This window comes from Protomyctophum bolini (genome assembly GCF_963924005.1).
Source record: "Protomyctophum bolini genome assembly, chromosome: 4".
In the NCBI taxonomy this organism is placed as follows: Eukaryota; Metazoa; Chordata; class Actinopteri; order Myctophiformes; family Myctophidae; genus Protomyctophum; species Protomyctophum bolini.
Window position 1 is genome coordinate 6,948,616 of NC_137865.1, and position 26,308 is coordinate 6,974,923.

The following is a 26,308-nucleotide window of genomic DNA, read 5'->3' on the forward strand; positions in this document are numbered from 1 at the left end:
GGATTTGTACTGGGGTCTACTCTGTCCACCTCTGTCAACAAGCCACAAACATCTGGAAATGAGATGGACAGGCAGCTCAAGGTCATGTTTGCAGCATGCACACACACACACACACACACACACACACACACACACACACACTTGAACACATGACCTTGAATAATGAATACTAACTGTTCTCTACCAGTGGCTTTTAGGCAAAAACGTAGACTCCCTACAGTACAGGTCTCCCCCTTATTGTCACGTGTCACAGTGTAGCACAGACACTGTGGAATGAACTTCCACCTCATGTTCTGTGTTTAAATCACGTCTGAAAACTCACTTGTACTCCTTGGCATTTGAACATGCTGATTAAGAGTTGCTGCTTCCACTGCATTGTGTCCCTTACTGTATGTTGCCCTGTTTATGTACTGTTGTTGCTTTTTTTTCTCCTTCTTGATATTCTAGTATTTCTTTGTGTACAGCACTTTGTTTCAACCATTGTTGTATAAAAATGTGCTTTATAAATAAAGTGGATTGGATTGGACTAGTACAGAGCCCTGGGCGACTCCGGTCAACTAAGTATAGGGCTTAAGTGGTTAAACGAAATGACAAGAGCTCATATGAGGGTTATATTATGGCAGACAAGGGTAATACAAATGTAGACAAACACGAGACACTAAGATTCAAAAGGGCCAACGACTCAACCCAAGGTTGGAACTGACCCAGAAACTGAGGGAGAGAACTGCTTTAAATACACAAAGGTACGATTGAAGATTAAAGTGACATCTTACGTGCCCAATATTGAGAAGCTCTCCAGCGATGTCCACACACAGAAATCACATTAAAAAGGGTAAGAACACAGTCCTTTCATAGGCGCTTAATTTAGTAACGTAGTAGCCCTGAAAACATGACTGTCATGATTATCATGACAGTCATGGCGCAACTGCAGCCTGTTTTACGCAATCGCTACATTTACAGTCCAAACATGTACAGTATATAAACATTCCGATTTCAAATATAAAGTCCTATCCACATGTGCCACGGCCGGTGTTAAAAAGTTGCTGGTACAGCGATTAGCATTGCTGCATCCCGCGTTGTTTAATAAAAAGCATTTTTATCCGAGCGCCCCGGCTACTTTTCTCAAACGGGGTTCGTTTGGGAAATATACACAGTTGCACACCGGGGTATCCTTCTCCTATCACAGCAACTCACAAATCTTGCTGCTGTGTTTGCACATTGTTGTACTTCGCCCAGCAGATATGGGAGTTTTTTGTCATGGGTCAACATCTTGGGTTGCCGACCCCTGGCCTATAGGCCCTAGCCTTCTGAGTGTGTGAGATTATACTGGAGGTGTTGGAGACCATTTTTGAATTGATTTGGTTGTCACAAAGCCAATGTGTACATCTCTCTTGAGTCCTAAGAGAAAGACGCCTGTATGTGTGTCTCAGAGAGACCACAAATATACTGTACGAGTGCCAAATGTTCATTAAACTGTACAATATTATACTTTCAGAGTATAGAGAGTAGAGTATAGAGAGACCGTGACAGTGACCAACATGTCTAAAAAAATGTAGTCACCAAAAGAATAGAGTAAAACTTGAACGGTTGAGACATAAGAAAAACAGATTAGATAATGCACCAGAAACTGGTTTCCTTTCAGGCATGATGAAGCAAAAGAAAACAAGCAGAGGAAAGCGGAAGTGGGGGTACTATCATCGATGCTCAGTTGGTCGTGTGAAGATCATTATACCAGGACACACGTTTGGGTACGGAACAAAAATACAGAGATGCAAACAATTTGCGGTATATTATACTCTCCTCCTCAGTCCTCATACATGTGCGCGCAGATTAAAGTATCGAATCTTTGAGGATATCTGTCGCTTTGGAGGCCGTCAGTCATCAGCCGTCATTCTGTCATCGTTCTTGTGATTACGGTAAATATGACATATTTTTTTTCATCTACTTTAACTCGTGAGACTTGAATTCCTTTTTTAATAAAATACATTTTAAAATAATGTACATATTTAATTTCGATTGGAAACTTTTTGTATTTTTTTTAATTTATTATCTTTGGCTAATGGCTTTTTTTTTTTTTTTTTTTTTAATCAGACACATATAAAACACAACATAGATTATACAAATAGTTATAGCACACCCAAAACGGAGGTCAGTGCTCTCAGAAAGAACAAATAAAAAAGGGCCACTTCACAATGCCTGGGCACAGAGGCAGAACTGAGAGCACTCCATTTGCACCCTGAAGGAGAAAACGTCTTCAAACTACATAACTGATTGTAGTTGCGTTACTGTATACTTCTGCAACAAAGATATTAGACTCCTACAGCCAGTTCATTTAAGACCAAATTAGTTTTAAACATAATTATACAGACTATAGGACCCGTCTATGACAAGCGATCAAACTCTATCAAGAATAGGCTCATCAAATAAAATTCTCAACAGCCATTATTCTTGCTTTATTCTTGCTTTTTGCATTGCATTTCCTCAGAGCAGAGTCGTCCTCAATGAACCATCGCCTCCGCGTGAGCAAGTGTGCTCCAGCACTCCTGCTGCTCGCGCTCTACAACACCCTGGGCTGCTTCTCCTCCCTCCTCCCGCCAACGGAGGCGCCGCTGATCGACGGCCACCCTTTCATCGTCGTCTGGAACGCCCCCACCGAGCGATGCAGAGACCTGCGAGTCTCGCTGGACACGTCGGCCTTCCAGGCCGTCAGCACGCCGAAAGCCGTTCCCGGTCAGTTCCTCACCCTCTTCTACGAGGACCGCCTCGGCCTCTATCCGAGAGTCGGCGGTGCGCCGCCGCCGGCACAGAGGCAGTTCAACGGCGCTATCCCCCAGAGGGGCAACTTAACGCAGCACCTGGACAAGGCCACATGGGACATCGCTCGTTATATCAATTCATTTCCCGGCCTGGCCGTCATCGATTGGGAAGCTTGGCGGCCCGTATGGGACCAAAACTGGGGATCAAAACACGTCTATCAAAAGCTGTCCGTGGCCTATGCCCAGACGAAGCAGGCTTATTCTCACGCAAACCCAGAGAAACTAACCGCGGCGGCCAAAAGCCAGTTTGAGAGCGCCGGCAGGAGCTTCATGGCGAAGACCATCAGTCTAGGAGTCGAGCTGAGGCCCAAGAAACGCTGGGGTTTCTACCTGTTCCCCGACTGCTACAACCACGGCTGGAGGGAGGCCGGTTACACGGGGAGGTGCCCGGAGACGGCCCAGCGGAACAACGACGCCATGCGGTGGCTGTGGGAGGCCAGCACGGCCCTCTACCCCTCCGTCTACCTGCACTCGTCGCTCAGGAACAGCCCCAGAGCGACGCTCTACGTCCAGAACCGCGTCCAGGAGGCGCTGAGGGTGGCCCGGCTGCCCAGACGGCCGTACACGGTGCCCGTCTACGTCTACGCACGGCCGCTCTACCGCGACCAGAACAAGTATCTAAGCATGGTGAGGATTGTTCATATTTGCATGAATAATCGATTTTTCAAAAATAGCAGACCTACAAGCTCATAGCGCGCCACCGAGTGGCGCGCTACGAGCTTGTAGATCTGCTATTTTTCAATAGCTAAAGCATAACATAATTCTAACACCAAAGGGGGGGTTCCCGGTAGGGGTGCAACGGTTCAGTTAGACCACGGTTCGGTTCGAACCTCGGTATGGGGGCCACGGTTTCGGTTCGGTTTCGGTACAGTAAAAATAAATACCCCCTTGTGAAGTGATCCCCAGGAACGCGCCCTACTGTACCCTCTACTGTACTGTACTGTACTAGTGTCACTGTACTGGCACACACGAAATCATCATATATACAGTTAATAATGTGCGTGTGTGTTAGGTTGTGCACAGGTGGTGAAAAACAACCACGCTGTTTTCATGCTCATACCCAGCCAGCCAGCCAGGCAGTGGCTTGCACCACTCAAAAAAGTTTATTTATAGCATTTTCTTTTCTTCTCTTTTTTTAGCATATATTATTTTATTAGGCATTTCTGCCTAAAGGGGGAAAAATACCTTATATTGCTATTTTAATGTGCCTTATCATTATTTTCAAGGGGAAATAAATGCACCTATGCGCTCACACGGGGCATTAAGCACATGCAGGAAAGAGGAGAGGAGAGTGCCTCCTGGGAGGGGAGTCATTCACAGTGAATGCGTCGTGTCTCAGAAAAATAGCCTACAAAAGTTTACAATAAGTCTACATGAGGATTTAAGGATATTATGCTTATATTATTAGAAGAAGGGCTTCTATCTACAGTCATGGATTGGACATGGGAGTATTTTGTTGGTACTTTTCTGACGGAATGAATGTCCTGCTGCGGGTCGTTTATGCTCTCACTCTCCCTCTTAATTAGCACTCAAACAGCGAGTGCAGATGCAGAATCAGATCTGAACAAACTTACAACGACCGTGCTTAGAAGCCTGTTGGCGCGAGGTTACTCCGCTGTGTGTGTCTCTGTGTATGACGATCAATAATTATTCCAAGAACGACGTTTAAAGACGAGTGCTGGATTCTCCTCATCATGCCGTCTCTCTCTCTGTGTGTGTGTGTGTGTGTGTGTGTGTAGGGGGTGGGCCGACAGAGTGCTACACTTCTGTGACCGAAAGAGTGCTAGACTTCTTAGTAGGACGGTGTGTGACCGATAGAGTGCTAGACTTCTAAGTAGGCCAGTGTGTGACCGAGAAATACATTCTTCGCAGCTGTAATAAATGAATTAATGCAAACCGAAATAGCGCGGTTCATTAGAGCGCATTGAACCGTGTATGTGGAACCGAACGGTTCGGTTTTCGGTTGAAAACCGTTGCACCCCTAGTTCCCGGCCAAAATGGGATAATGATGGACATTAACCCATTTAGGACTGACCAGATTCTACAAAATGTCTTCTAAAAGGGTTTTTCTGAAAAACCCCTATGTTTCTATATCAGTGGTTCTCAAACATTTATGTCAAGGACCCCCAAAAATAATAATTGGCCGCTGACCCCCATCTGAAAATATGTTTTTCCAGGGACCCTCCACCCCAGAAGCAAATATATGAGTTAAAAACGTTCACTGTGAAAGAATATATTCAAACTTTTTTTTTTTCACGATTTTTCAAAAATAGCAGACCTAATAGCTAAAGTATAACATAATGCTTAAAACACCAAGAGGGATTCACTTCCCGCCCCAAAATGGGTTAAGACAATGAAAAGAAAAACAGAATCTGATCTCAGGTCAGAATGGAAAACTGTCAGGATGTAGAAGACATTTTTAGAATCTGATCTCAGGTCAGAATGGTTAATGTCTCTCCTTGTACATGCAGGAGGACCTGGTCCACACCATTGGGGAGAGTGCAGCGCTGGGAGCTTCAGGGACAGTCTTGTGGGGGGCCAGTGCTGACTTCAATGACACGGTACTTTCCTCACTTCCTTTGACGTTAAAAGAGATAACAGCTCCTCAGCTTCCTGCAGCATCATTGTGTGATTACACACACAGTACACGTAGATGCATCAGCAGCCCAGTGCTGTGGTTCCTTTTTTTTCTACATTGCAACACTGGAGCTTCTCAGAGGCCAATAATAGAACAATGTGATCTTACTCTACTGACAAAATATATTATAGAGTAGGCATGTCCAGCAGGCCAATGATTAATTCACCACATGAACCCATATAGTGCAGTGGTTCTCAAACCATTTCACGTCAATGACCCGTATTGACATGAAACACACATTTACACATTTTAATCTGTATCTGGCCATGGACCCTAACCTGACATTCTGACAAATGTGATTGTCTCTTCCATCTAGCGGCGTCAGGTTACATGGACGACCCATCTAAAAGTATTTCGTGCCAGGGTCAGGGACACCTAATACAAGAGTATGATGTGTCAAAAATATGCAAACATTTTCAAAGAATGTCAAGATATATTTTTAAGTGGTGCAACCACTTCTACAACCAGCTTGCAATGTCCATGTACCTGTTTGTGTACGTGTTTACGTGTGTCAATGAGCATGAGTATGTTACTTATTAATAGCAGTGGGGGCGCCAGAAACAGAGAGAGGGGTAGTGCTGTGTCTCTAATGAGAGAGAGAGAGAGAGAGAGAGAGAGAGAGAGAGGGGACTTGCACCACTTGGTTCACACAGGTGTGATTTTTTTTGATAGCAGATAGTGCCATGGGGGTCCCCGGAACCCACTTTGAGAACCCCTGCATTAGACCACGGACGACAATGATGCTGCGTTCACACACACAGGCAGATGCAAATGATACTATAGAATGCGACTACCTTTTTCCACTGACGAAAACTAAATGAAACTAAATAAAAACTAAGCTACTGTATGATGACTAAAACCAAGACTAAATAATAGGCTACTGACAATTTCATCAATCTATAAAAAACTAGACTAAAATGTTAGGAAGGGACTAGTGGACAAGAAATCCACTATAAGTCATTTTACAATTAGTTGCATGCTGAAAATAGCCGATCTACAAGCGCGCAACATGTCACAGCGCGACGTGTTGTGGGCTTGTAGATCGGCAATTTTCATCCAGTGAAAAAAAACAGTCATTATGACGACGTCAAGGTCCACCAAAATGCATTTTAGTCAACTAAATCAACTGTAGATTTAGTCGACTAAAACTAGACTAACACTAAAACATTCCAGGTGACTAAAATGTGACTAAAACTAAATGAAAAATATTCAAGAGACTATGACTAAAACTAAAATCAAAATTTGCTGCCAAAAACAACACTGTACCAACGGGTCGGGTCGGGACAAAACTGTCTGTCTACCACAACAATGGAACTCCTTGCAACTCAATGAGTTGCATTGGTGTGGTTTACCTTGAAAAACGTCTTGTCGCAACCCGACCCTTTGGTGTGGTTCGTGCTTAAACACTGAGCGTGTACAAAAATGTTACCAGGCTTGTTATGCAGGTGTCAAATGTTATTAAAAGTATTAAAAAAGGTTGTATAGATGCAACTATGCCTTTGCACACACACCACCACTCAGATGCATGAGAGTACTGTGTCACATAAAAACTATTTTTGAACTTATGACAGGCTACAGCTACCAAAAAGGTTGAGCTGATACAGGACATTCAGTGCTTTTGCTTCCAATCAATATCCATTACAAGTTCTCCATGACACATTCTGCCAGCCATTTCATGGAGGCCTTTGCTGGGCATTTGCACCTGTCGTGCGATTAAAAAGGCTGAGGGAGATACTAAGTCATGAACATTATATAAATATGATGTGGCAGTTGTACGGCAGTCTTTGCCCAGGAAGAAACACAGACGCATACCGCACAGGGTATGCCGATGTCCACATTGTCCATAGGACTCTCTCTCCATGTCTGAATCGTAAACATGCAAAACTGGTCCTGCTAACGGACAGAAGAAGCCTGATGTACAGTATATGCTCTGCAACGCGTCGTGAGCATGATAGATGGGCTATTTGTGTGTGAGACCGAAGACAAATTCCCACATTATAGACAATACATCAAAATAACTAACTAACTAACTAACACGCACATAATAAGTCAGTATACCTCGGGCATAACTGACATGACATTCTTTTGTGTGCTTCTCAAATAATCCATCAGCCTTGTGGCACATTCTCACACACACGAAAACAGGGGAGGAGTAAAGTGTGTCCTCTCACTGCCCCTTGTGTGACACTCTGACCTCGCTGGCTCGCTCTACTCCAAACCTTAAAGGGCCGCAGGCAAAACAGACAAAAACAAAATGACTGCAAGAATTATCAGTCCCCCCCAGACGCACTTTCAACATTTCAAGCTTAACATTGCAAGCATCGATAATCCTTTATATTTAATTTCCTATCCTGGATTCAAAGTCAGGTCTCCTCACTCTCCTGTGTTGGAAAGCAGTACCACTCTTATAAAGAGAGTAACTGCTTGGTGGGAACTCTTGCTTGGAGTTATTGCTAATTGAGTTATTGGCTTCAGCCTGTCAAATATGGAGACGAGAGGTTTCTGCCCGACAGCAACGATATGATGAATGAATCTAACATGAGAAAGAATCCAACAGTGCACCTGTACATGTCTCCATCCTATCATAGGCTACCTGCGAGGCTCTGTCGGGATACCTGATGGCCAACCTCAACCGCTACGTGGCCAACGTGACGGTGGCCGCCAGACTGTGCAGCCACGTCCTGTGCCAGTCCAACGGCCGCTGCGTGCGGAAGGACTCCGAGTCCAGGGACTACCTCCACCTCAACCACGACCACTTTGACATCATGAAGATGGACGGCACGTACCTGGCCGTGGGCACGCCGTCCTCCGCTGACCGCCGCGCGCTGGAGCAGAGGTTCACGTGTCAGTGCTACGCGGGCCGGAGGTGCTCGCCCAAGCTGTCCCCCGCGACGGACCGTGTCATGTTCATCCACGTTTAGTCTGTTAGGGGAAAAAAGAAGAGAAAATTGTTTAGTCTGTTTGTTACATGCAGTGGTTTCATGTGAGCAACAGTGTTTTTTTGTGTGAATTTTCCGAGCAATCAGGTCTGTGAAAACCTGAAGGCCAAAAGGCCAAACAACTACGGGCCATATGAGCACACACGTGCGCACGCACACACACACACAGTTCAACTATTTGTATTTTTGTAAATAGCCGATCTACAGGCTCACAAGGACATGTTGTCAACTTGTAGGTCTGCTATTTTGAAATAAATATATAGAATTTTCTTTTTTTTTTTACATATCTGCAATACATGGGTTGCCTGGAACAAACTGGGTCAGTGGACAAATAATACATTTTAAATGTGTGGGTCCTTGACATAAAATGAACAAATAAGCAACTACACTTGAGAAATAAGTTACCTGCAACTATCAATATAAGCGACTTTACAGAAAAACAATTGGCTTTTAAGCGAATATGGCAATACTGATCAGATTGATATAGTCATGGCACCCTTTTGAAAGATTGTGTGCCAGGAACCCTTAGGCTACAATAGCCTGTGCTAACGGCCTGTGTGTCACATGTACCTGTGAGCTTTGTAGATCAATCATCTATTTTGAAAGCGTTTAAACGGTTTCCTCATTTTCCTGGAATCACCGGAACACCCTCAAGGACTCCTGGGGGTCCCTGGTCCCCACTTTGAGAAGTGTTGTAGTGTAGGGGTTCTCTTATTTTGGGGGGTCCCCAAATTATTTATTTTATTATTATTTTTGCAACTGAATGGCTGGAAAATGGAAATTAAGAGTTTACATAGTACGTGGTCGTGGTGCATGCATAAACTTTCCTTAATGATTATATCTGGTTTCAGTATGCCCTTGTTTTTTACAGTCAGTTTGTATTGGTGGTGGGGAGGGGGTCACGAGACATGGCCAAAGCATTTCCGGGGGTCCCCAGCCAAAAACGTTGAGAACCCCTGTTGTACAGTAGTCAATAAAACTAATATTGTTTGTTTACAATGTAATTTGGAGGCTTAAATGCGTGCCAACCGTGTCCGTTAGCTGTGCTGCCTGCACAAGTTTGGTTTTGTAGCCTATTTAAACTTTTGTGCAAATAAAGTAAGCAAGTTAAGACAACTCACCCTCTTTATTTTCACCCTCCTCAGCATGGGGTTGGCGGCAACAAACGCCGAAGGTCACCTGGGTATTTAGCTGGGTAATGATGATAATTGTTATTTTCTCATCGTCTTTGTGGACTTCATAAGCAATCCAACCTCAGGCAAAATAACCAACCTCAGGCAATGGTGGATGCCTCTGTGAAATCTTTACACCGCATACAGAGCATTTATTCCATTAAATCCTTATTATACTAATAATTCTAAATCCAATTACGTTTTCTGGAGACTTTTTTTATACAGTATATGATGTATTATAGGCAGGCCTATGTATTTGGCCAGAATGGCCATAGACCCCCCCATCTCAAAATATTTTTGTTGCAGGCAGGGACCCCTGCAGAAGCAAATATTTGAGTAAAAAAATATATATATATTTATATAGGCCACACACACACACACACACACACACACACACACACGTTTTAATTTAATTGTTGAGGGGTGCTACTGCATGCGAGCCCCTGGCACAAACTTTGTCCTACACAAACATTACAGAAACTTTCCATTGAGAATGAATGGATAAATACAGCAGTGCCTATTTTATGTCTGGAAATATTTACCTTTAGTTAATACCTCCCCTTTTGGTCTCCTGAAAGCTGGCAGTGGAGTAGAAAGAGCATTTTCCCATGTTTGTTGAACTATTGACTTGAGGCATATCTACCTAATCGTTGTTGTTGTTGCTAACTGCATGCTATTGCATCACCAATATACACATCTGCTTCCACTTATACACACATTGTACAGTCATTCTATTAGACTCCAAGTGTCACCACTTTCTCATAAAAACAATTCCACTCCTGTTTTTGGCTGGTGAAATACGGAAAGTTAACAATTACTATTATTGTGCAAGTTGTGTGTGAGTGTGTGAGAGGCGCCAGAGCACATAGGCTACATCTTGCATTGCCGAGGACGGCACAGAGCATCAACAGGAAGTTCACGCAGGTGTTTGCACTTAGCTACTCTGGATGGCTTCTGGCTCAACCAGCTTGAATGACAGCTCCCGGAGTCCCCTCACACTCACACTGTAAGTTTTGTTACCTCTTGGACAATTTGCAGTTTCTTCAGTCACTCTTCTTGCTTGTTCTGCAGTGCTGCTCATTCATCTGTAACATGCATGTACATTGTACAGTGTACATAACTTAGTTGTCAATGAACACGTGACTTAATAGGGTAATTCTGTTGTGATTTGGCGCTGCCTATAGAAATAAATGTCTTGCTTGCTGGTACGGTCTTTCAAGCAAGGGGGAGATAAAACACCAGTTTTGCATTAACCGTTTAATTATAGCCGCAATTTGCAACTCTAGATGTTTTTTGTCAGGTGAAACCTGACCTATGCAACAGCCCCTGTACGCGACCATGCATTCACGACCTAGTTTTATAATTTATAATGGGAATGGGATGAAATGAATGAGTTGCAATACCCTCGCATCGACTCCCATCCAAATTGCTTTTGCGATCTGCATGCTTGCCTTGCTTGTATTAAACGACGTTAAACTCACCAACATTGCAGCTGTAGCCAGGGAAAGCTTTAATTGTCCTCATTCAATCGGCAAAGCGTTTAATTGTTGCATAAAAATCCACCGTAGACGTGTTATGACTAGGAGCTACTTTAATCTGTCAATCAATTCTGGCCTGGGCACTCCCAAGTGTTGGAGTTTGGAAGCACTCGTTTTTTTTAACGGGTCGCGATGCATGCCTCCTGGCTCCGGCATTATGTGCAAATTCGAAACAGAAAAACAGTTCAGTGACTTCGACGAGTGCTTCTAGATTCATCCCATTATAAAAAAATCTAGAGTTGCAATCTACATTTCAGTGTACTATAATGATCAATATTTCTGTTTTATAAACCAATATTGTTAACCGGTTAATACTAATGGGTAGGTAAGGTTAATAGTTTAAAATAACAGTAAAATATATATTACAAAAATATATATATATATTTTTTCTTTCTGGTGCTACAGTTGTTTTGTTTTATACTATTAAAAATAGGTTTTAAGTGTTTAACAATAGTATAGTATGGTAGCTAATGTCATAAGGAGAGTGTGTCTCAGACTTAGAACAACCATCAAATGTGACTGCCCTTCCAGTCATAAATTAAGGACCATAAGGACTGCTACTGCCATATATAGTGATTAAAATCAACTGTCTGTCTGACTGGTGGTGGCGGAAACCTAAAACCGGGCAATGTAGCTTTTATACTCTTTGTAGTTTTATAGTTGCTCAACAAAATAAATTACATTGCTGTGATAGGTCTATACTGTACACATTGACCCACAATCCAGTATGTATTGTGTACATACAGTACGTATTATGTAAGCATGTGTTTATGTCCCCACGTGCTCTTCTAAAGTTATGACCACACTGCAGGCCCAAGGATACAGGATGTCACTATGCTGAAACACAACTCCTAGAACATCATGTTTTCTATCTATTCTTATTCATATCCTGTCGGCCCTATCACTCATGAATCACATATCCAATCACATAATGTATAGCCCATGTGGCATTCTCTCTGTGTTTTAATCAACACTGAGGACACGTTGTGTGCCTGTGTGTCATTGTTCAGTTGCACATATAGCTTCTGTGTATCCACTGTGTGTCCACTGTCCAGGATGAATGGCAGGTGGAACCCATATTTGGCTTAACAGGTGGAACATGCCGGCATGACATTATTGCTGTTCCTTCCAGAGCATATTGCCTAGACTTAATGTAAGGGCACGTTAATTGAGTGTGAATTAAGTGTGATTAACTTTGCTATCAACACAACTATATGTTTTAGTTTGACCAAAGACCTTGGCAGTGGAATTGCGTTGCTTGGTAACGGCTTGGGGCCGAGTTCATTTCAAACACTGCAAGAGGAAATAAAACCCATTTAGAATGTTTATGTTGTCAAAGTGTGAAACGGTCTATAAGCTAAATTGTTTTTTTGTTTTATTTTGTGAAAACTGAGCCTGATGAATCCATCATAAATTGTTGCAAGTCTAAATGAAAAATGAAGGAAAAGAAACAACACTTTTAAGCACAGGTAAGAGAGGCAGACAGTCTGGGACTAGACCAGATCATAGTCACTTATTCACCTGAAAAATGCTGCCCGTCAACTAAAAACCTTAAATCATGCTTCTCCTGTTCTTTAAAGTTACCGTTTGATTTGCTTACCTCACGGCTTTCATGTGCAACAGGGGTCATCGTGTCTAAAAACGAATTCTTCAATAATTAGCTTCATCATTCAGTCAAGTCAAAGGTGGGGCATGCCCTTTGACATGATCTAAATGTCTCAAAAACAGGGAGACTAAATACAACCATCCCAATTGTTTAAGTTATATTGTATTAACATACTCTGCTATAGAGATTGGACACATTTTATTCATTAAAAACTTTTTACATAGTGCCGCTAAGTAACGCATAGTGCCGTTACAGCTGTTACTTAAAATGCATTGGATGAACACGACAGTCATTCGTAAAATACATTTAAGTGGAATGCAATCAGGGGAGACAACCCATTTATCAACTTCAATTTTATAGCAATTTTGTCTGAAATTGGTATCCCAACCTGAAATGAGAGATGCACCGTACAATATGAAGGAATGAATGCATTTTATTTATACAGCACCTTTCCAAACATAAAGTTACAAAGTGCTTTACAGACGGGTTAGAAAACAACAATAAAAAACAACATCAAGAACATGTGGGACTATGCGGCACGCTGTGAATGTGTGCGCGTGCGTACACATGTGCGAGAATGTGCTTGCCACCCGGAATGTGAATCAGATAAGCATGTCAGAGAGAGTGAAGGGAAGGGGAATAAAACAGTTAACCCCTCTATAACCAAGATAATCCTCAGATTGATCAATATTCCTGTTGGTCATGGCTCATGATGCAAACCACACCAAAAGGTTTGTCGTGAAGCTCAGTAAACCGATCTGCTGTAGTTTTACAACTGGAGCTAAGCGCATGGAGCATGAAAAGGGATATAACACATTCCTCGCGTGCCCCGACACATTCTGAGGATATGAGTAGCAGCTAGTGGGGTCCACACATTGTCCTGATACAGACTGTTCTACAAATCCTTTCAGCCTGTTAAAATGTCCGTGAAAATCCCCAAAAATCAAGCATAAGTGTACTGCCTCGGGGGTAAGAGGGGACGAATCAGGTTCCTCGCTTCCAAGACAAGTTTCCACAAGTGTCTTCCATCCATGTAACTTAAAACTAGCCTCAAAGCATATCTCAGAAGAACTTATTTAAAGACATTCTATTTGAGTTCCTCCTCCACACACGACGGGTGACGTTTATGGCGACAAGTTAATCATCTCGAAAGAAAGAGCGTGCACTGTCAGGTGTATGCTGTATACACTGCAGGAATTTTACCAGTCTCTGGAGCAGGTTGGTACATTGATATATATTTTATAGTTTTTCTTCTTTCTTTTTACCACTTTTCTAGAATTGTTTTGCCTGATTGGATATGTTAAATGTCTTTGAAGTATTTGTATTTGAAGTATTTGGGTTCAAAGGTTGAACAGTCTTTTCCCTCACCTTTTCCTTCACCATTGGAAAGCTGTTGTAAAACCAAAGAGTGTGTTAAGGGGTCAAGGTTAACAGGTTAACTGTAACTGTCGTGATGATCAATTGAGAAGAGTGACTTAATAACCATGTTAACATGTTAAAGATCTTATGATAATAGACCGTTAACGTGTGACTTCCCAGACCCTGCCTCAGGTGCTAACCACATTACCCCCCTGCGTCCCTATTCCCTAATATGAGCACATTTCACAATTTCTTTAATTAGTTTTGCCTTTTGTTTTATATAGAGCTTGTAGATCAGCTATTTTGGCAATTTGTTGAGTATCAACTATAAGTGGTTAATATAATTTCAACATACATTTTGTGATCATAGCAAACCTTGGATTAAATAACTTCTACCACATAGCGGGCTTCGGAATGCCGGTGTGTAAGCGGCTTTTTCAGCAAAGAGATGTATTGTAGAGAGTGAAAGGGGGGGGGGGGGGACCAAGATAACCCCTGGGGGACTCTGGCCAATGAAGTATACTATAGGCCGGGTTTAAGTGGTATACGTTTTGCTATGATGCTTACACACCGGCATTCCGAAGCCTGTTTTTCCGACGCACTGCCATTCCGACGCACTCATGCAGCATTACTAACCCTGTCCCTAACCCTAAGACCGCACGCTGAAGCCATGTAGTCAGACTGGAATACCACTCTGTTCCAACACAAAATACAGACTATTGCCACCCTCATTTCTTTTAAAACACAACTAAAGACCTTTCGGTTTGTCGCTGCTTTGATTTAGTCAACCTTCTTTTTTCCTTCTCGTCTGCACTGTAACTGTAACTATACTTTTATTTTATGCACCCTATAATGTCATTCATTGTATACCGGTAATTGTGTTTCCTTTGTGTAAAGCACATTGAATTGGCTTGTTGAAATGTGCTATACAAATAAAACTGCCTTGCTTTGCCTTACAAGCATTATGAGCTTGTAGATCTGCTGTCGATGGTGAATGTTTCCCTATTTTTGCAGAGTTATACGCCTTTATTATGCTCAGAATAGGTATGCTAGGGTTCAAATGGTTGCCTTTTACAAGATTGTCAACTCTTTCCTGTGAAAATGGAAGCCCGAAAAGTCAATATTGAATAAAGGTGAACATATTTCACTAATTTCAGTCTGCCTCTCAGTACATAGTATTTCATTTCACTGTTCATATTGTGCAAGCAGCAGATTGCAGCTGAGATTAACCCTATTACGGCCCTTTTCATCACACAGGGGAGAAAACAATAGCTTTTGCAGATACCCATCTTCAGGGAAATTAAAAACCACAAATCATCCTTCTATACAGTATTGTACCACATCATGCCAAGCAGATGTCATTTAATAAAATGCAGAATTATGTTGACTTTTAAAATGAAATGTAATGATAAAATCTAGGCCTTTTGCAAAAAATATTTAATTTAAAGTAAAATCTTTATATTCTGATAGTAATCATTGTTTCTTCAGTAAGATAGTAGTTGGTTAGTTAGTTAACTAACTAGTTACGGTAGAAATCACACAATGTGTTTATGATTTGCGGCATTTTGTCTAAAACAGAGCACTCCTGTGAACTTTGGAAGCTGAAAAATCTGAAAAACCTGTTTCGTTGAATGGTTATAGAGAGACTGTGTGCCAATTTGCGTTGTGTTGGGACAAAATCTGTAGGTGTACGGCCAAGAAATGTGTTTTGCAAAAAAGCGGCCCCCGGGTGGCGCTATAACAGGCCAATGTGAGAACTTTGGGGCAGAGGTTCCGGCAGAGTTTGGCTGCCATTGAGCAAACGGTGCCAGAGATTAGCTGTCTACGGACGGAGTGCAAAACATACTCTCTCCCCATGCCTTCGGCCTGGTGGAGACAATAATTTATCAGTGCTTGCTTGTATTCCAGTTCCAAATTTGTTTGATCACTTCCAATTGCACTTGTTTATCCTGCATCTACATGACTTCTCTCCTCATCATGGGTCAAATTGGTATCCCAATCTGAAAATGTATTTTTCTATAAGGAGCTGGAGAGTCAGTGAGGCCCCTGATTACTATCAGAGCTATTTTACACTACACAGAACTAATCACTTATAGCACTTTCTATTAGTACATTAAGTGCATATGAAGTGCAAGTCCAGTTGTTTTATAATGTATTTTTCCATCTTGTCTTCCTTCAGAACTATAAACCCGGTTTCAGTATGAAATCGGCCCACCACCACCAGCCCCGTGAAGTCGAGCTCCACCACGTCTTGCTCCGTCTCCTCATCTCGGCCGCGGTACTCCACAGCAGCCGGGCCGTCTGCCGGACCGACCCGCCCGTGGACCCCGACCACCCCTTCCTCTTCATGTGGAACGCTCCCACGGAGCTGTGCCAGGAGCGCTTCGAGGTCCGCCTGGACCTGTCCAACTTCCACCTGGTCAGCAGCACCCTGAAGACGGCCACCGACCAGAGGATCTCCATCTTCTACACCGACCGCTTCGGCATCTTCCCGTACGTGGACGAGGACACCGGGGAGAGCGTCGAGGAGGACAACCCGAGGATCCCGCAGGAGGTCGATCTGGACGATCACCGCGAGGAGGCCGAGGACGACATCGAGAACTACATCCCGGAAGTAGGCCAAGCAGGTAAAGAGAAAGGCTGTCGATTTGTTTTTATTACATGATCGATTATTTCTCATTTAAATCGATCAAATCAATTACCTTTCAATTATTACACGGCTTGGTTGAGTGCTCGATTCAGATTGGTCAATCGCCAAATTCAGCCGTGTGTTATTTCTTGATAACAGGCCGCTGCCTAATCAAAGGCTCGGAGCACTTGCTGCGCGGCTTGGATTTGATGCTTGGACATGACAGCCCGGCCATCAGCCATGTAAACAAACAAACACACAGGGCTGTATTTTGCGTGTCTTAAGTACCAGGTCTTATTCCCTAACTTGAGTAAACTAAAGACCTGGAGGCGTGATCAATGCCATTTGGCTATTCTGAGTGGCCAAAGAGCATTGACCACGCCTCCAGGTCTTTAGTTTACTCAAGTTAGGGAATAAGACCTGGTACTTAAGACACGCAAAATACAGCCCACAATGTCCTTTAACTAAACATTGTTTTCAAGAATGTTTTTGAAAACTGAAAAAAGCGAGAAATGCAGGACTCACTTTCTTGTCTCCGAGGAGACTCGTTGCGCTCTGTGGGGCCAACTTGGAATACTTTCATTACCGTAGGCAAGGACATACTTTGTTTTGTTCTCACTTTTGGGTCAATTTATTAATTTGTGTATTAAGCAGCCGTGTAATAAGCTACATTATACATTATCACTTACTTAACACATACCCTGGTATTAATTCAGTCAGCCTTTGTTTGATAAATTATCCCAGCTGTGAACCGGAAGTGAAAACAGACTACGTGTATAATCCCCAGCGATATATTTTTTAATTCGCCCGAAACATCCGTCTTGTTTCCGGTTTTCATTGCCTGTTTACTCGATTGCCTAGCAACCGGGAGACTTTAATATTTTGCATACAAGCACGACCTAACTCAATCAACAAAACATTCAAAGGCGCGTATACTCATCCCTGGCACTTGGCAGGGAATGCTTAACTGTGGGTCCCCCTATATATATATATATATATATTCTTAGGCCTGGCCGTCCTCGACTTTGAAGACTGGAGGCCGCAGTGGGTTCGAAACTGGGGCAGCAAAGACATCTACCGGCAGCTGTCCATCGAGGCGGTCCAGAAGAGAAACGCCAGCCTGTCTGAAGACGAGGCGGAGGCCCGTGCCAAGCTGCTGTTTGACCGCGCGGCCCGGCGGTACTTCACCCGCTCCGTGCGCATCGGGAGGAGGCTGAGGCCCGCGAGGCTCTGGGGCTACTACCTGTTCCCCGACTGCTACAACTACGACTACCACCAGGACATGGAGCACTACTCCGGAGAGTGTCCCGAGATCGAGCAGGAGCGCAACGACAATCTCTGGTGGCTCTGGGACGAGGTGAGCGCCCTCTACCCGTCCATCTACCTGGAGGAGGTGCTCCGGGACTCCCGGCAGGCCCGCCTGTACGTCCGCCATCGCATCCGCGAGGCCATGAGGGTGTCCACGCTCGCCTCCGACGGCAACTTCTCCACGCCCGTCTACGCTTACATCCGCCCCGTCTACAAAGACAGCGTCGAAGACTACATGTCAGAGGTGCGTTTCATGGTTGTTGTTATGATCCTGTCTAATAGAGCGTCGCAGTCCCGCCCCCCTCGAGAGACCCGGAAAATAAATCCCTGTTCATTTTCCTCATAGACTTTTCAGAAAGTATTTATTTAAAGACGTTTACGCCGCGGACAAAGCCAACTCTTGTCGTGACAAATCATGACAACAAACAACATTTTTCGGGCTGAACAAATAATTAGAAAGAAGAAGAAAACGGCAGGTTTAAACCCTTTTTTGTTTTCTTCTTTGTAATTATTTGTTTGGTCCAAAATATTGTGTTTGTTGTCATGATTTGTCACGACAAGAGTTGGCTTTGTACGACGCTTATAAGGTCTTTAAATAAATACATTTTGAAATGTCTGTGGGAAAAATGCATTGGAAACTATTTCCTGGGCCCTGGCATCGTCATGAAAGGGGGCGGGACTGCGACACTATAGGGGAGTACAAGAATCGTGACATGAAGTTGGAAAGTAAAATGTTGTTTTTATTTAATTAATGACCTACTTTGTTTTGTCTTCTTTTAGATTCAGCAAAACGTGATTTTTAAGGACATGATTTTCAACACTTGATTTTAAACTTTAACAGGAAAAACATGGGGCAAATCAATAAACAATCAATCAATCCGAGTCTAATATTACTGTACTCTACTCAGTCTACTGTCACACTGACACTCTTCCACAAGTGATAGTAAACAAGTTTTCATAGTTGCATATTTAAGTTGAACTAATGTTGTAGTGTGGGGGTATCAAGCTAAATATTGACCGGAAAAGGATGTGCAAAATAGCAGATCTACAAGCTCACAAATAATGGACTCTATATGGACCGGTTATGAGTAGCACGATAGCAATGAAAATTGATATTCCACTACAGTATTTTCTGAATAACAGTTGTTTTCTAGTATGACCTGGTGAACACCATTGGAGAAGCTGCAGCACTGGGTGCCTCTGGTGTTATCTCCTGGGGAGACATGCAAGTCACCGACACAGAGGTAAGATCCGGAATACCTAGTACAGTATGTTTCTAACTTTCTATAATCAGTGGTGCTCAAATGTTTTCATGTCAAGGATCCCCCAAATTATACTGTATGTATTTGGCCGCTGACCCCCATCTCAAAATATTTTGTTCCAGGGAGCCCCAGAAGCAAAGTTAAAGATTGTTTACTTTTAAAATAAATTCAAAGATTTGCACACATTTTCACGATTCTTCAAAAATAGCAGATCTACAAGTCACGAAGTGACGCCTCGTAGCACGCGCTATGGGCTTGTAGAAAATACTCGGCCTACAGTACAAACTAGATCTGCTATTTTCATAGAATTGTTGGGGTGAAAACAAATATTGTTGACCGGAGTCCCTCGGGGACACTCTACTAGTGTCCTTTCCGTTCTCTCCGATTGTGTGGAAAGCTTTCGCTGAAAATAGCTGATCGCTAAGCTCACAACACGTCGCAGCTTTTCCCACAATACGTAGGGGTTTAAAGTTAATCAATTCAGTTGTAATAATCAATTAAATCAATTAGTTTGCTAAACTGTTGCACCGCCAATAACATACACGACTCAAACGCCCTGCTCCCCACTGACTGCACACCAGGACTCGTGCATTGACGCCAAGTTGCACCTGGAGAGGGTGATGAACCGCTACATAGTCAACGTGTCCACAGCCACCCAGATGTGCAGCAGGGCTCTGTGTCAGTCCCAGGGCAGATGTGTGCGGAAGCACTGGGACAGTGACGACTACCTCCACCTAGACTCCAGACGCTTCTACATCCAGGTTAGTGGAGTTGACACTGTAACTGTGTTCCGATTATTATGATTGTAGTTATTATTTAGCATTAGTTGATAGATTATTGGATTATTTGGGCACCAAAGGCACGCCTCTCTAGGCCAGGGCTTATGGACAGGTGAGGGGGGGGGGAGGGCATGCACCTGGGTGGACAGGCGGTTTGAAGGCCATGAAGAATGGTGAAGCCGTTTGTGTCAATGCACTTTAATGGATCAAGTTAAGTAAAATATGCAAACCGAAGAAGAAAAGTGAATCAGTGGATTGTTGTGTGGAACCGACAAAGCAGACTCACAATAATACGCTTTCGTGTGAAACATTGACAAAGGACTAAAACTAAAAGGACATTTTTATCCACGTTTCCGTTATTTTGTATAGTTTTGTAATTGACCATAACGATGACCACCTGTTCCTCATCCAGAGATACAGGAGCGGCCTCCTGGCAGTGAAGGGCGACCTGACCCAGGAGGACGTGGACTGGTTCGACCGGAGGTTCGACTGCCTGTGCTACAGAGAGACGCCGTGCCGCTCGGCCCTCACTCTGAACCTCGTCCCTGAGCAGGACGTCAACTTCGCCTGGAGCCACTCTGCGGGGGGACAGTTGACCTTCGCTCCCCATCAGACACAACTGCTGGTCCTTTTATTGTGGATGTATTTTGCCATCTAAAAACCTCTGAGATTACTGCAGGGGGGGGGGGGTCGCCAAATCTTTGTGTGATGGGACTTACGATCTACAAGCGTTGAGCTTGTAGATCAGCTATTATCGGTCAAGAGGTTTGGTGTAGAGACTGACCGAGTACCGAGCCAAAGGTCGAGTTTACAAAGTATCGAGGGTTGAAGTGGTTAAATGTCTGAAAACATTGAACATGAATCATGTTAAATGTTTTGAAGCAGGGACATGGGGTCCCCGCTTCATCTGCCCGAGAAACGTTGAAGACCCCTGGTCGAAATAATATGGATGGAGTATGCTGTATTGACATTAAAAGTGGGCGTTGTTTTTAGGGCTGTCATGAACGTTGCATTTTTACTCTCGTCTTGGCAATTAATTGTCATACAAATAATTGCAATTCATGATTTAATTGTGTTTCTTTTTACATTGGAACGTACATGTCTGTTTCCCTTTTAGGCTTTGTAAACAAAAAGATTGCACTGGGCAGATAGGCCTATATGACAAATATCTAAAGGCTGCACATATGGCTGACATTTAATGTTATACTTTCAAAATAGTGTAAAAACTGTGAATAAATGCAGATCTGCATGCTTACAACATGTCACAATGCATTGCGTTGTGAGCTTGTACATCGGCTATTTCCATTATTTATTTAACTTTGATTGGGCCTTTAATGAAAAATGTGGAAAAATGCAATATCTTTTAAAAAGTACCTATTTTATTTTTATCTTTGTAGTTGCTTTATTTAACCATTCAAGGTTTAAATCAGCCATCCTTCCATTTCAATAAAAGGAGATCAACTTAGCAATTCTATATATGGGTCATTGGAGCCAACTTCGAGTTTCAAATCTCTTCAGACATTGACAATCAACTAAATATGACGAAGCATCATGGAATGTTTTTTTTTAATAAAAAATAAAGTTTAATATGTAGGGGTGGTTGCCTGTTTTCTCTCTCAGTGAACGGGGCCTTGTCCTGAAAAACGTTTAAGACCCCTGCTCTGTAGCATTTGAAGATTATTAATATTCATATATTATATAATTAATATAGATTATTAATTTCCGCTATTTCCACAATTTGCAATTTCCGCAATTGCCGCAATTTTCAATTTCCGCAATTTTCAATTTAATTTTCAATTTCCGCAATTTTTCCGCAACACTCCGCAATTCCTCCGCAATAATCCGCATTTTTTATAGCCCATGGTCCAAAATGATGAGAAATGAGAATAACTTTTTTTTTCAAAATTTCAAAAAACATGGGCTATAACCTATAACCCATCGTTTTTTTCAATTTTTCATTTTTTCCAAATCCTCAAAAATGATGAAAAACGGCGTGCTATAGTATGCCGTACGATATGGGATATAGCCCATGGTCTAAAATTGTTTTAGGTTTCAGTTTTGGAAATGTGTGACTATAGTACCAGCTGTGTCATAATAACGGACTTGGAAAACTGAATCTCATCACTCAGTTGATTTATTTCTGCTGCAATATATACATTATCCTGTAGGTGGCCTCAGTGGTCTTTTATTTTTTTACTTGTGGCTTTTAAGACCATCTGTATGGGAAGGACCATAGTTGACTATTATAAACAGCAGAGACAGTATGTAAGTACATTTACTGTACTTATAGTACAGTATCTGCCTATAGTAGAAGTCTGCCCTTCACTTCATTTCAAAGACAAACATTGTGCTTTTGACTCCACAACCTTTCTGGTGTTTCATTTGTTCCTCATTTAGCTGGGGACCCCTCAAGAAGTCCTGGGGGTCCCTGACCCTATAACCATGGCAACCATGTATAGGAATAATTATTTCATAAGAGAATCTGCAGATCTGTAGGTTTAATTCATTTAATATTTTAATCTATAACCCATGACTTAAACTATCCCCATCAGAACCTGCTCCTCCTTATCTCTGCTTTGTTTGGAAGCATGTACAGTGTGTACACACACACACACACACACACACACACACACACACACACACACACACACACACACACACACACACACACCTCATTTGAGAGAGAAGGCATATAAATGTCATTCTAATGTCAGGGTAATGTCAGCAATCAGAGCGACACACCCTGGTAGAAGCACCGAGGCTCTGTGCATAGCAGAGAAACCAAAACAAGCTGTGACCGACACACAGACATATACTCCCTCTCGCAGAGCAGTCCCATTATGTTATGCAACAGTCAATAAGGTGACCATACCTCTGGCAGAGTGGTCCCATTTTAATGCAATAAGGTGACCCAATGGAGCACAATCACACATCTACTGAGCTGCCCTGCTCCCAGGCCACACACAAACACAACACATTAATATTAGTATAATAATATAATGGTACCACATACAGTATACTGTAGGCCTATAAGCCCCATCGTCGCACAACTTCAATGAGTTAATCAATTATTTAAACCTCACTGGCATACCAAACTACTATTCTCGGTGGTATCATGGTGAACATAAAAGTTCTTGCTTTAAGCACTTGAAATCACAGCGTTCCAGTTGGAATATTATTAATAAAGTATCTCGGGAGCTCAAAGTGTGACAGCTTCTTATCTCATGTGTGCTCAGCTCGTGGTGTCAAATGAAAGGATGGTTGCAGTACTAAAATGAAGACATATCCCATGAAGGATTCTGGGTCGTTATACGTGGCAGCGATTCAAGTTTCATGTCGGTCTGGCACTTTGAGGCTGCCAATTTTTTTTAATATTCATGTTTTCCTGTCTCGGTGCTTCTTCATTAGCTTCAATAAAATATTAAAAATGTGATGTTGCCATGGTGATTATACAGAAATGAGGACTGGGTGTTTTTACTTGCGCGTGGGCAACTTGGTTTAATAGCACTCAACAGATTTAAACCAGTTATACTCAAAGATGGAGTGCCACGATTTTTTCCCACCCTAAAACATGGTCATCAGGTATTATTTTAATATATTAAAGGAGGAAGAACGTTTTCCAAAAAGGGTACAGTATTTGTTAAAATCATGCTTTTATGTGGACACGCCCACCAGTTCATTAAGTATGCCTCATGGTTTGCCTGGTGGGTGGTGATGGGTGATGATCCACCTGAACTGAAGCCGCACCCACAGCTGTAGTTGTATGATAAAGGGGGAGGGGTTAGGTGAGGGGCTGATAATGTGATGTCACTATATTACTGTTTATTTCATTGGCCCGTTTGACTGTCAAGGGTTCATCCTCCAGGAAGAAACCCTAAATACAAAGTTAATACACCAGTGCACATAAAAATGTCACCTCATAGACACATGAAAACCTGAAAAAAAAAAATAGTTAACATTTTTGTTTTCTATTGATGTAAGTTTTATTTAAAATGTTTAATCTATATGACCAAAGGATGACAAATACACTGTATGCCCATATTTCCGTAAATCAAACGCTCCTCTGATATGAGCTGGTTGTTAAGAAATCAAAAAATTTAGCCTACACTCAGATGTTAAGCAAGGAAAATGGAAGTATCAGAGGAGAGGTCAAGAGGTCAAGAGGCCTCTCGGCATCACGCAGTTCCATATTTTCTATATGTTGTATGGTTCGTCTTATGCTTTGTCCTGCAGGCCAACTCTCTGACTAAACTGACCATCGCAGGAACCCCCGAGGAAAAGCAGAAGTATCGAGGGGAACATACAGAAATCGTCATCTGGAATCCACCTTTTTGGCTTTATGTTAATGTGTAAAATGGGCAGCGAAAGCATTTGACCAGGAGCAGACTTCACGAACTGTCACTCGGTGATTGTACTTAAAATCAGCAAGGGATAGAATTCTGACGCCCATGAGATCTCATGTAATACTTTTCATATTCATTCTATTATTCAATCTGTAATACTTTTAACTTTATACAATTTGGTTAAATCCTGAATACCTTTGTCCGTTCTTAACTTCACCAATTAAAGGACGCGCAGAGATAGCGTGCTCCAAGAGGGGTTTCTAAAGTATCTCACTGCACAAATTTGTTTGTTGTTATCAAGAGCCAACATATGTTCCGACTCTCCTGAGGCCACACTGTCCCGGTGTCCCCAGCTGACTTCATCATTTTCTCCTCTACTTTTGTAACTACAAACACTTATTGGCATAAACAGTGTTATTTATTTATTTCACTAATTATTATATCGTTATTCTATATAGTCAAAATAGAACTATCCTTAACCCCATTATTTCCATGGACTTGAAATCATTGGGGTTTTTTTATTTGAAGGCCTTCTTATCCTGGCATTTGGCTTTTGTGCCTTACAAGAATTGACAACAACAAAGGCCACAACTATACTGTACATCTCAGAGGCAAATAATGTACTTTTTAACTCCCACAGACCCCCACAACTTATATTTGCTAGCCAATAGACCATACTAATGAGTCTGACAAGCAGCAGGAAGTCTAATCTGAGATAATACTGATAGCAAGCCTTTTAGCTCAGTTAACGAGAGAGAGAGAGAGAGAGAGAGAGAGAGAGAGAGAATAATAATAGTGGTGCTGGCGAGGCATTTAGACACATCTGTTTGTTTTTCATGACTATTAAAGCATGAGAGATTATTGGGATGCACCCACAGATACACTGCTTTAGATTAGGGCTATTGATTATTCTAACAATTCGTCTTTCTTTAATACAATAATTAAGAAGCACGTTTCCTTCTATCATAAAACACTATCACCAAATACAAAATAATTCTAGTAGCCTAGTTTGTTTTGGTGTGAAACTAGCAGGTCTGCAAGCAAGGAAAGCTCACATGATTTGTGACGAAAAGCACAGTAGGACCCTCGAAAACATGGAGGAAAGTAAAAAGTGCATTACATTGATTAGTTTGATTAACCATTGTACCCCTATAGACCACGTCATTACTGTCATTACCGGCAGTAGACAATGACATCAACAGATTTTACCTGACGGGAAATTATATTAGGATTACATCACCAGCAAGACAGCCCCGCCTCCCCCCCCCCCCCCCCCCCCCCTCATGTCCCTGAGCCTATAACTTAATTAAATACGTGAATAACTTGGCCCAAGGCTTAAGAGCAACAATGTCTGTTGCTCATTATGGAGGCGGTGGGATTGCATTTATCACTTTATGCATCACTGCAGTGGTTCACAAACTGGGGGTCCTCAAATTATGTGTCTATTATTCCCTCGTTCTCGTTCAGCAGTATAAACAAACCATCACACAAGTGTATAAAAGGGTATCTGCACATTTTCCTATACAACATACAGATACAATAATAAGAAATGAACAGTAACAAACACAGGCGACCAGCCCTCCTGAACACAGTAGAAAACTGTTAGCTCGATCTGCTCTGCCGTCTGCCACTGGCAACACCTGTGCCTGATTAGCAGCCTGGTTAAATACCTGGGCTGGCCCCGACACTGACCAAGCTGCAGTGACACTGTCAATCAGCAAAACATTAGGTCATAATGGCTCTTACATTATAATATTCTGGAACCGAGTCAAACTAAATGTAAGGCGAACTACAACTACAATTCCAAATACTTGTCAGGGTCGGCGGGTCCTATATAGCTCTGGTCCATAGCCCTAAGGCCTTGGAGAAGACCATAGGGCTATGGTCCAGAGCTAGACGGGTCCCCAGTTCCAATATGG

General features: G+C 42.5%; 2 protein-coding genes across 3 annotated transcripts; both read left to right on the plus strand.

The window, feature by feature from the left end:
- Positions 1 to 1,795: 1,795 nt before the first annotated feature.
- On the plus strand, positions 1,796 to 9,569 carry LOC308314822 (hyaluronidase-1-like). Its single transcript, XM_080762542.1, has 4 exons — positions 1,796 to 1,916; positions 2,486 to 3,443; positions 5,288 to 5,377; positions 8,043 to 9,569. Exons 2-4 carry the CDS (start codon positions 2,502 to 2,504, stop codon positions 8,373 to 8,375), a joined length of 1,365 nt encoding a protein of 454 aa, XP_080618668.1. The 5' UTR covers positions 1,796 to 1,916; positions 2,486 to 2,501; the 3' UTR covers positions 8,376 to 9,569.
- An 883-nt stretch (positions 9,570 to 10,452) lies between these two features.
- On the plus strand, positions 10,453 to 21,588 carry LOC308314820 (hyaluronidase-5-like). Of its 2 annotated transcripts, none has more exons than XM_080762540.1 (6): positions 10,453 to 10,571; positions 16,248 to 16,695; positions 17,705 to 18,249; positions 19,160 to 19,249; positions 19,849 to 20,028; positions 20,459 to 21,588. In XM_080762540.1, the coding sequence occupies exons 2-6, from the start codon at positions 16,269 to 16,271 to the stop codon at positions 20,702 to 20,704; spliced, it is 1,488 nt and encodes a 495-aa protein (XP_080618666.1). In that variant the 5' UTR covers positions 10,453 to 10,571; positions 16,248 to 16,268; the 3' UTR covers positions 20,705 to 21,588. The 2 variants fall into 2 exon arrangements, with proteins under 2 accessions (XP_080618666.1, XP_080618665.1); XM_080762539.1 differs by lacking the exon at positions 10,453 to 10,571 and adding an exon at positions 13,814 to 13,927.
- Positions 21,589 to 26,308: the final 4,720 nt, after the last annotated feature.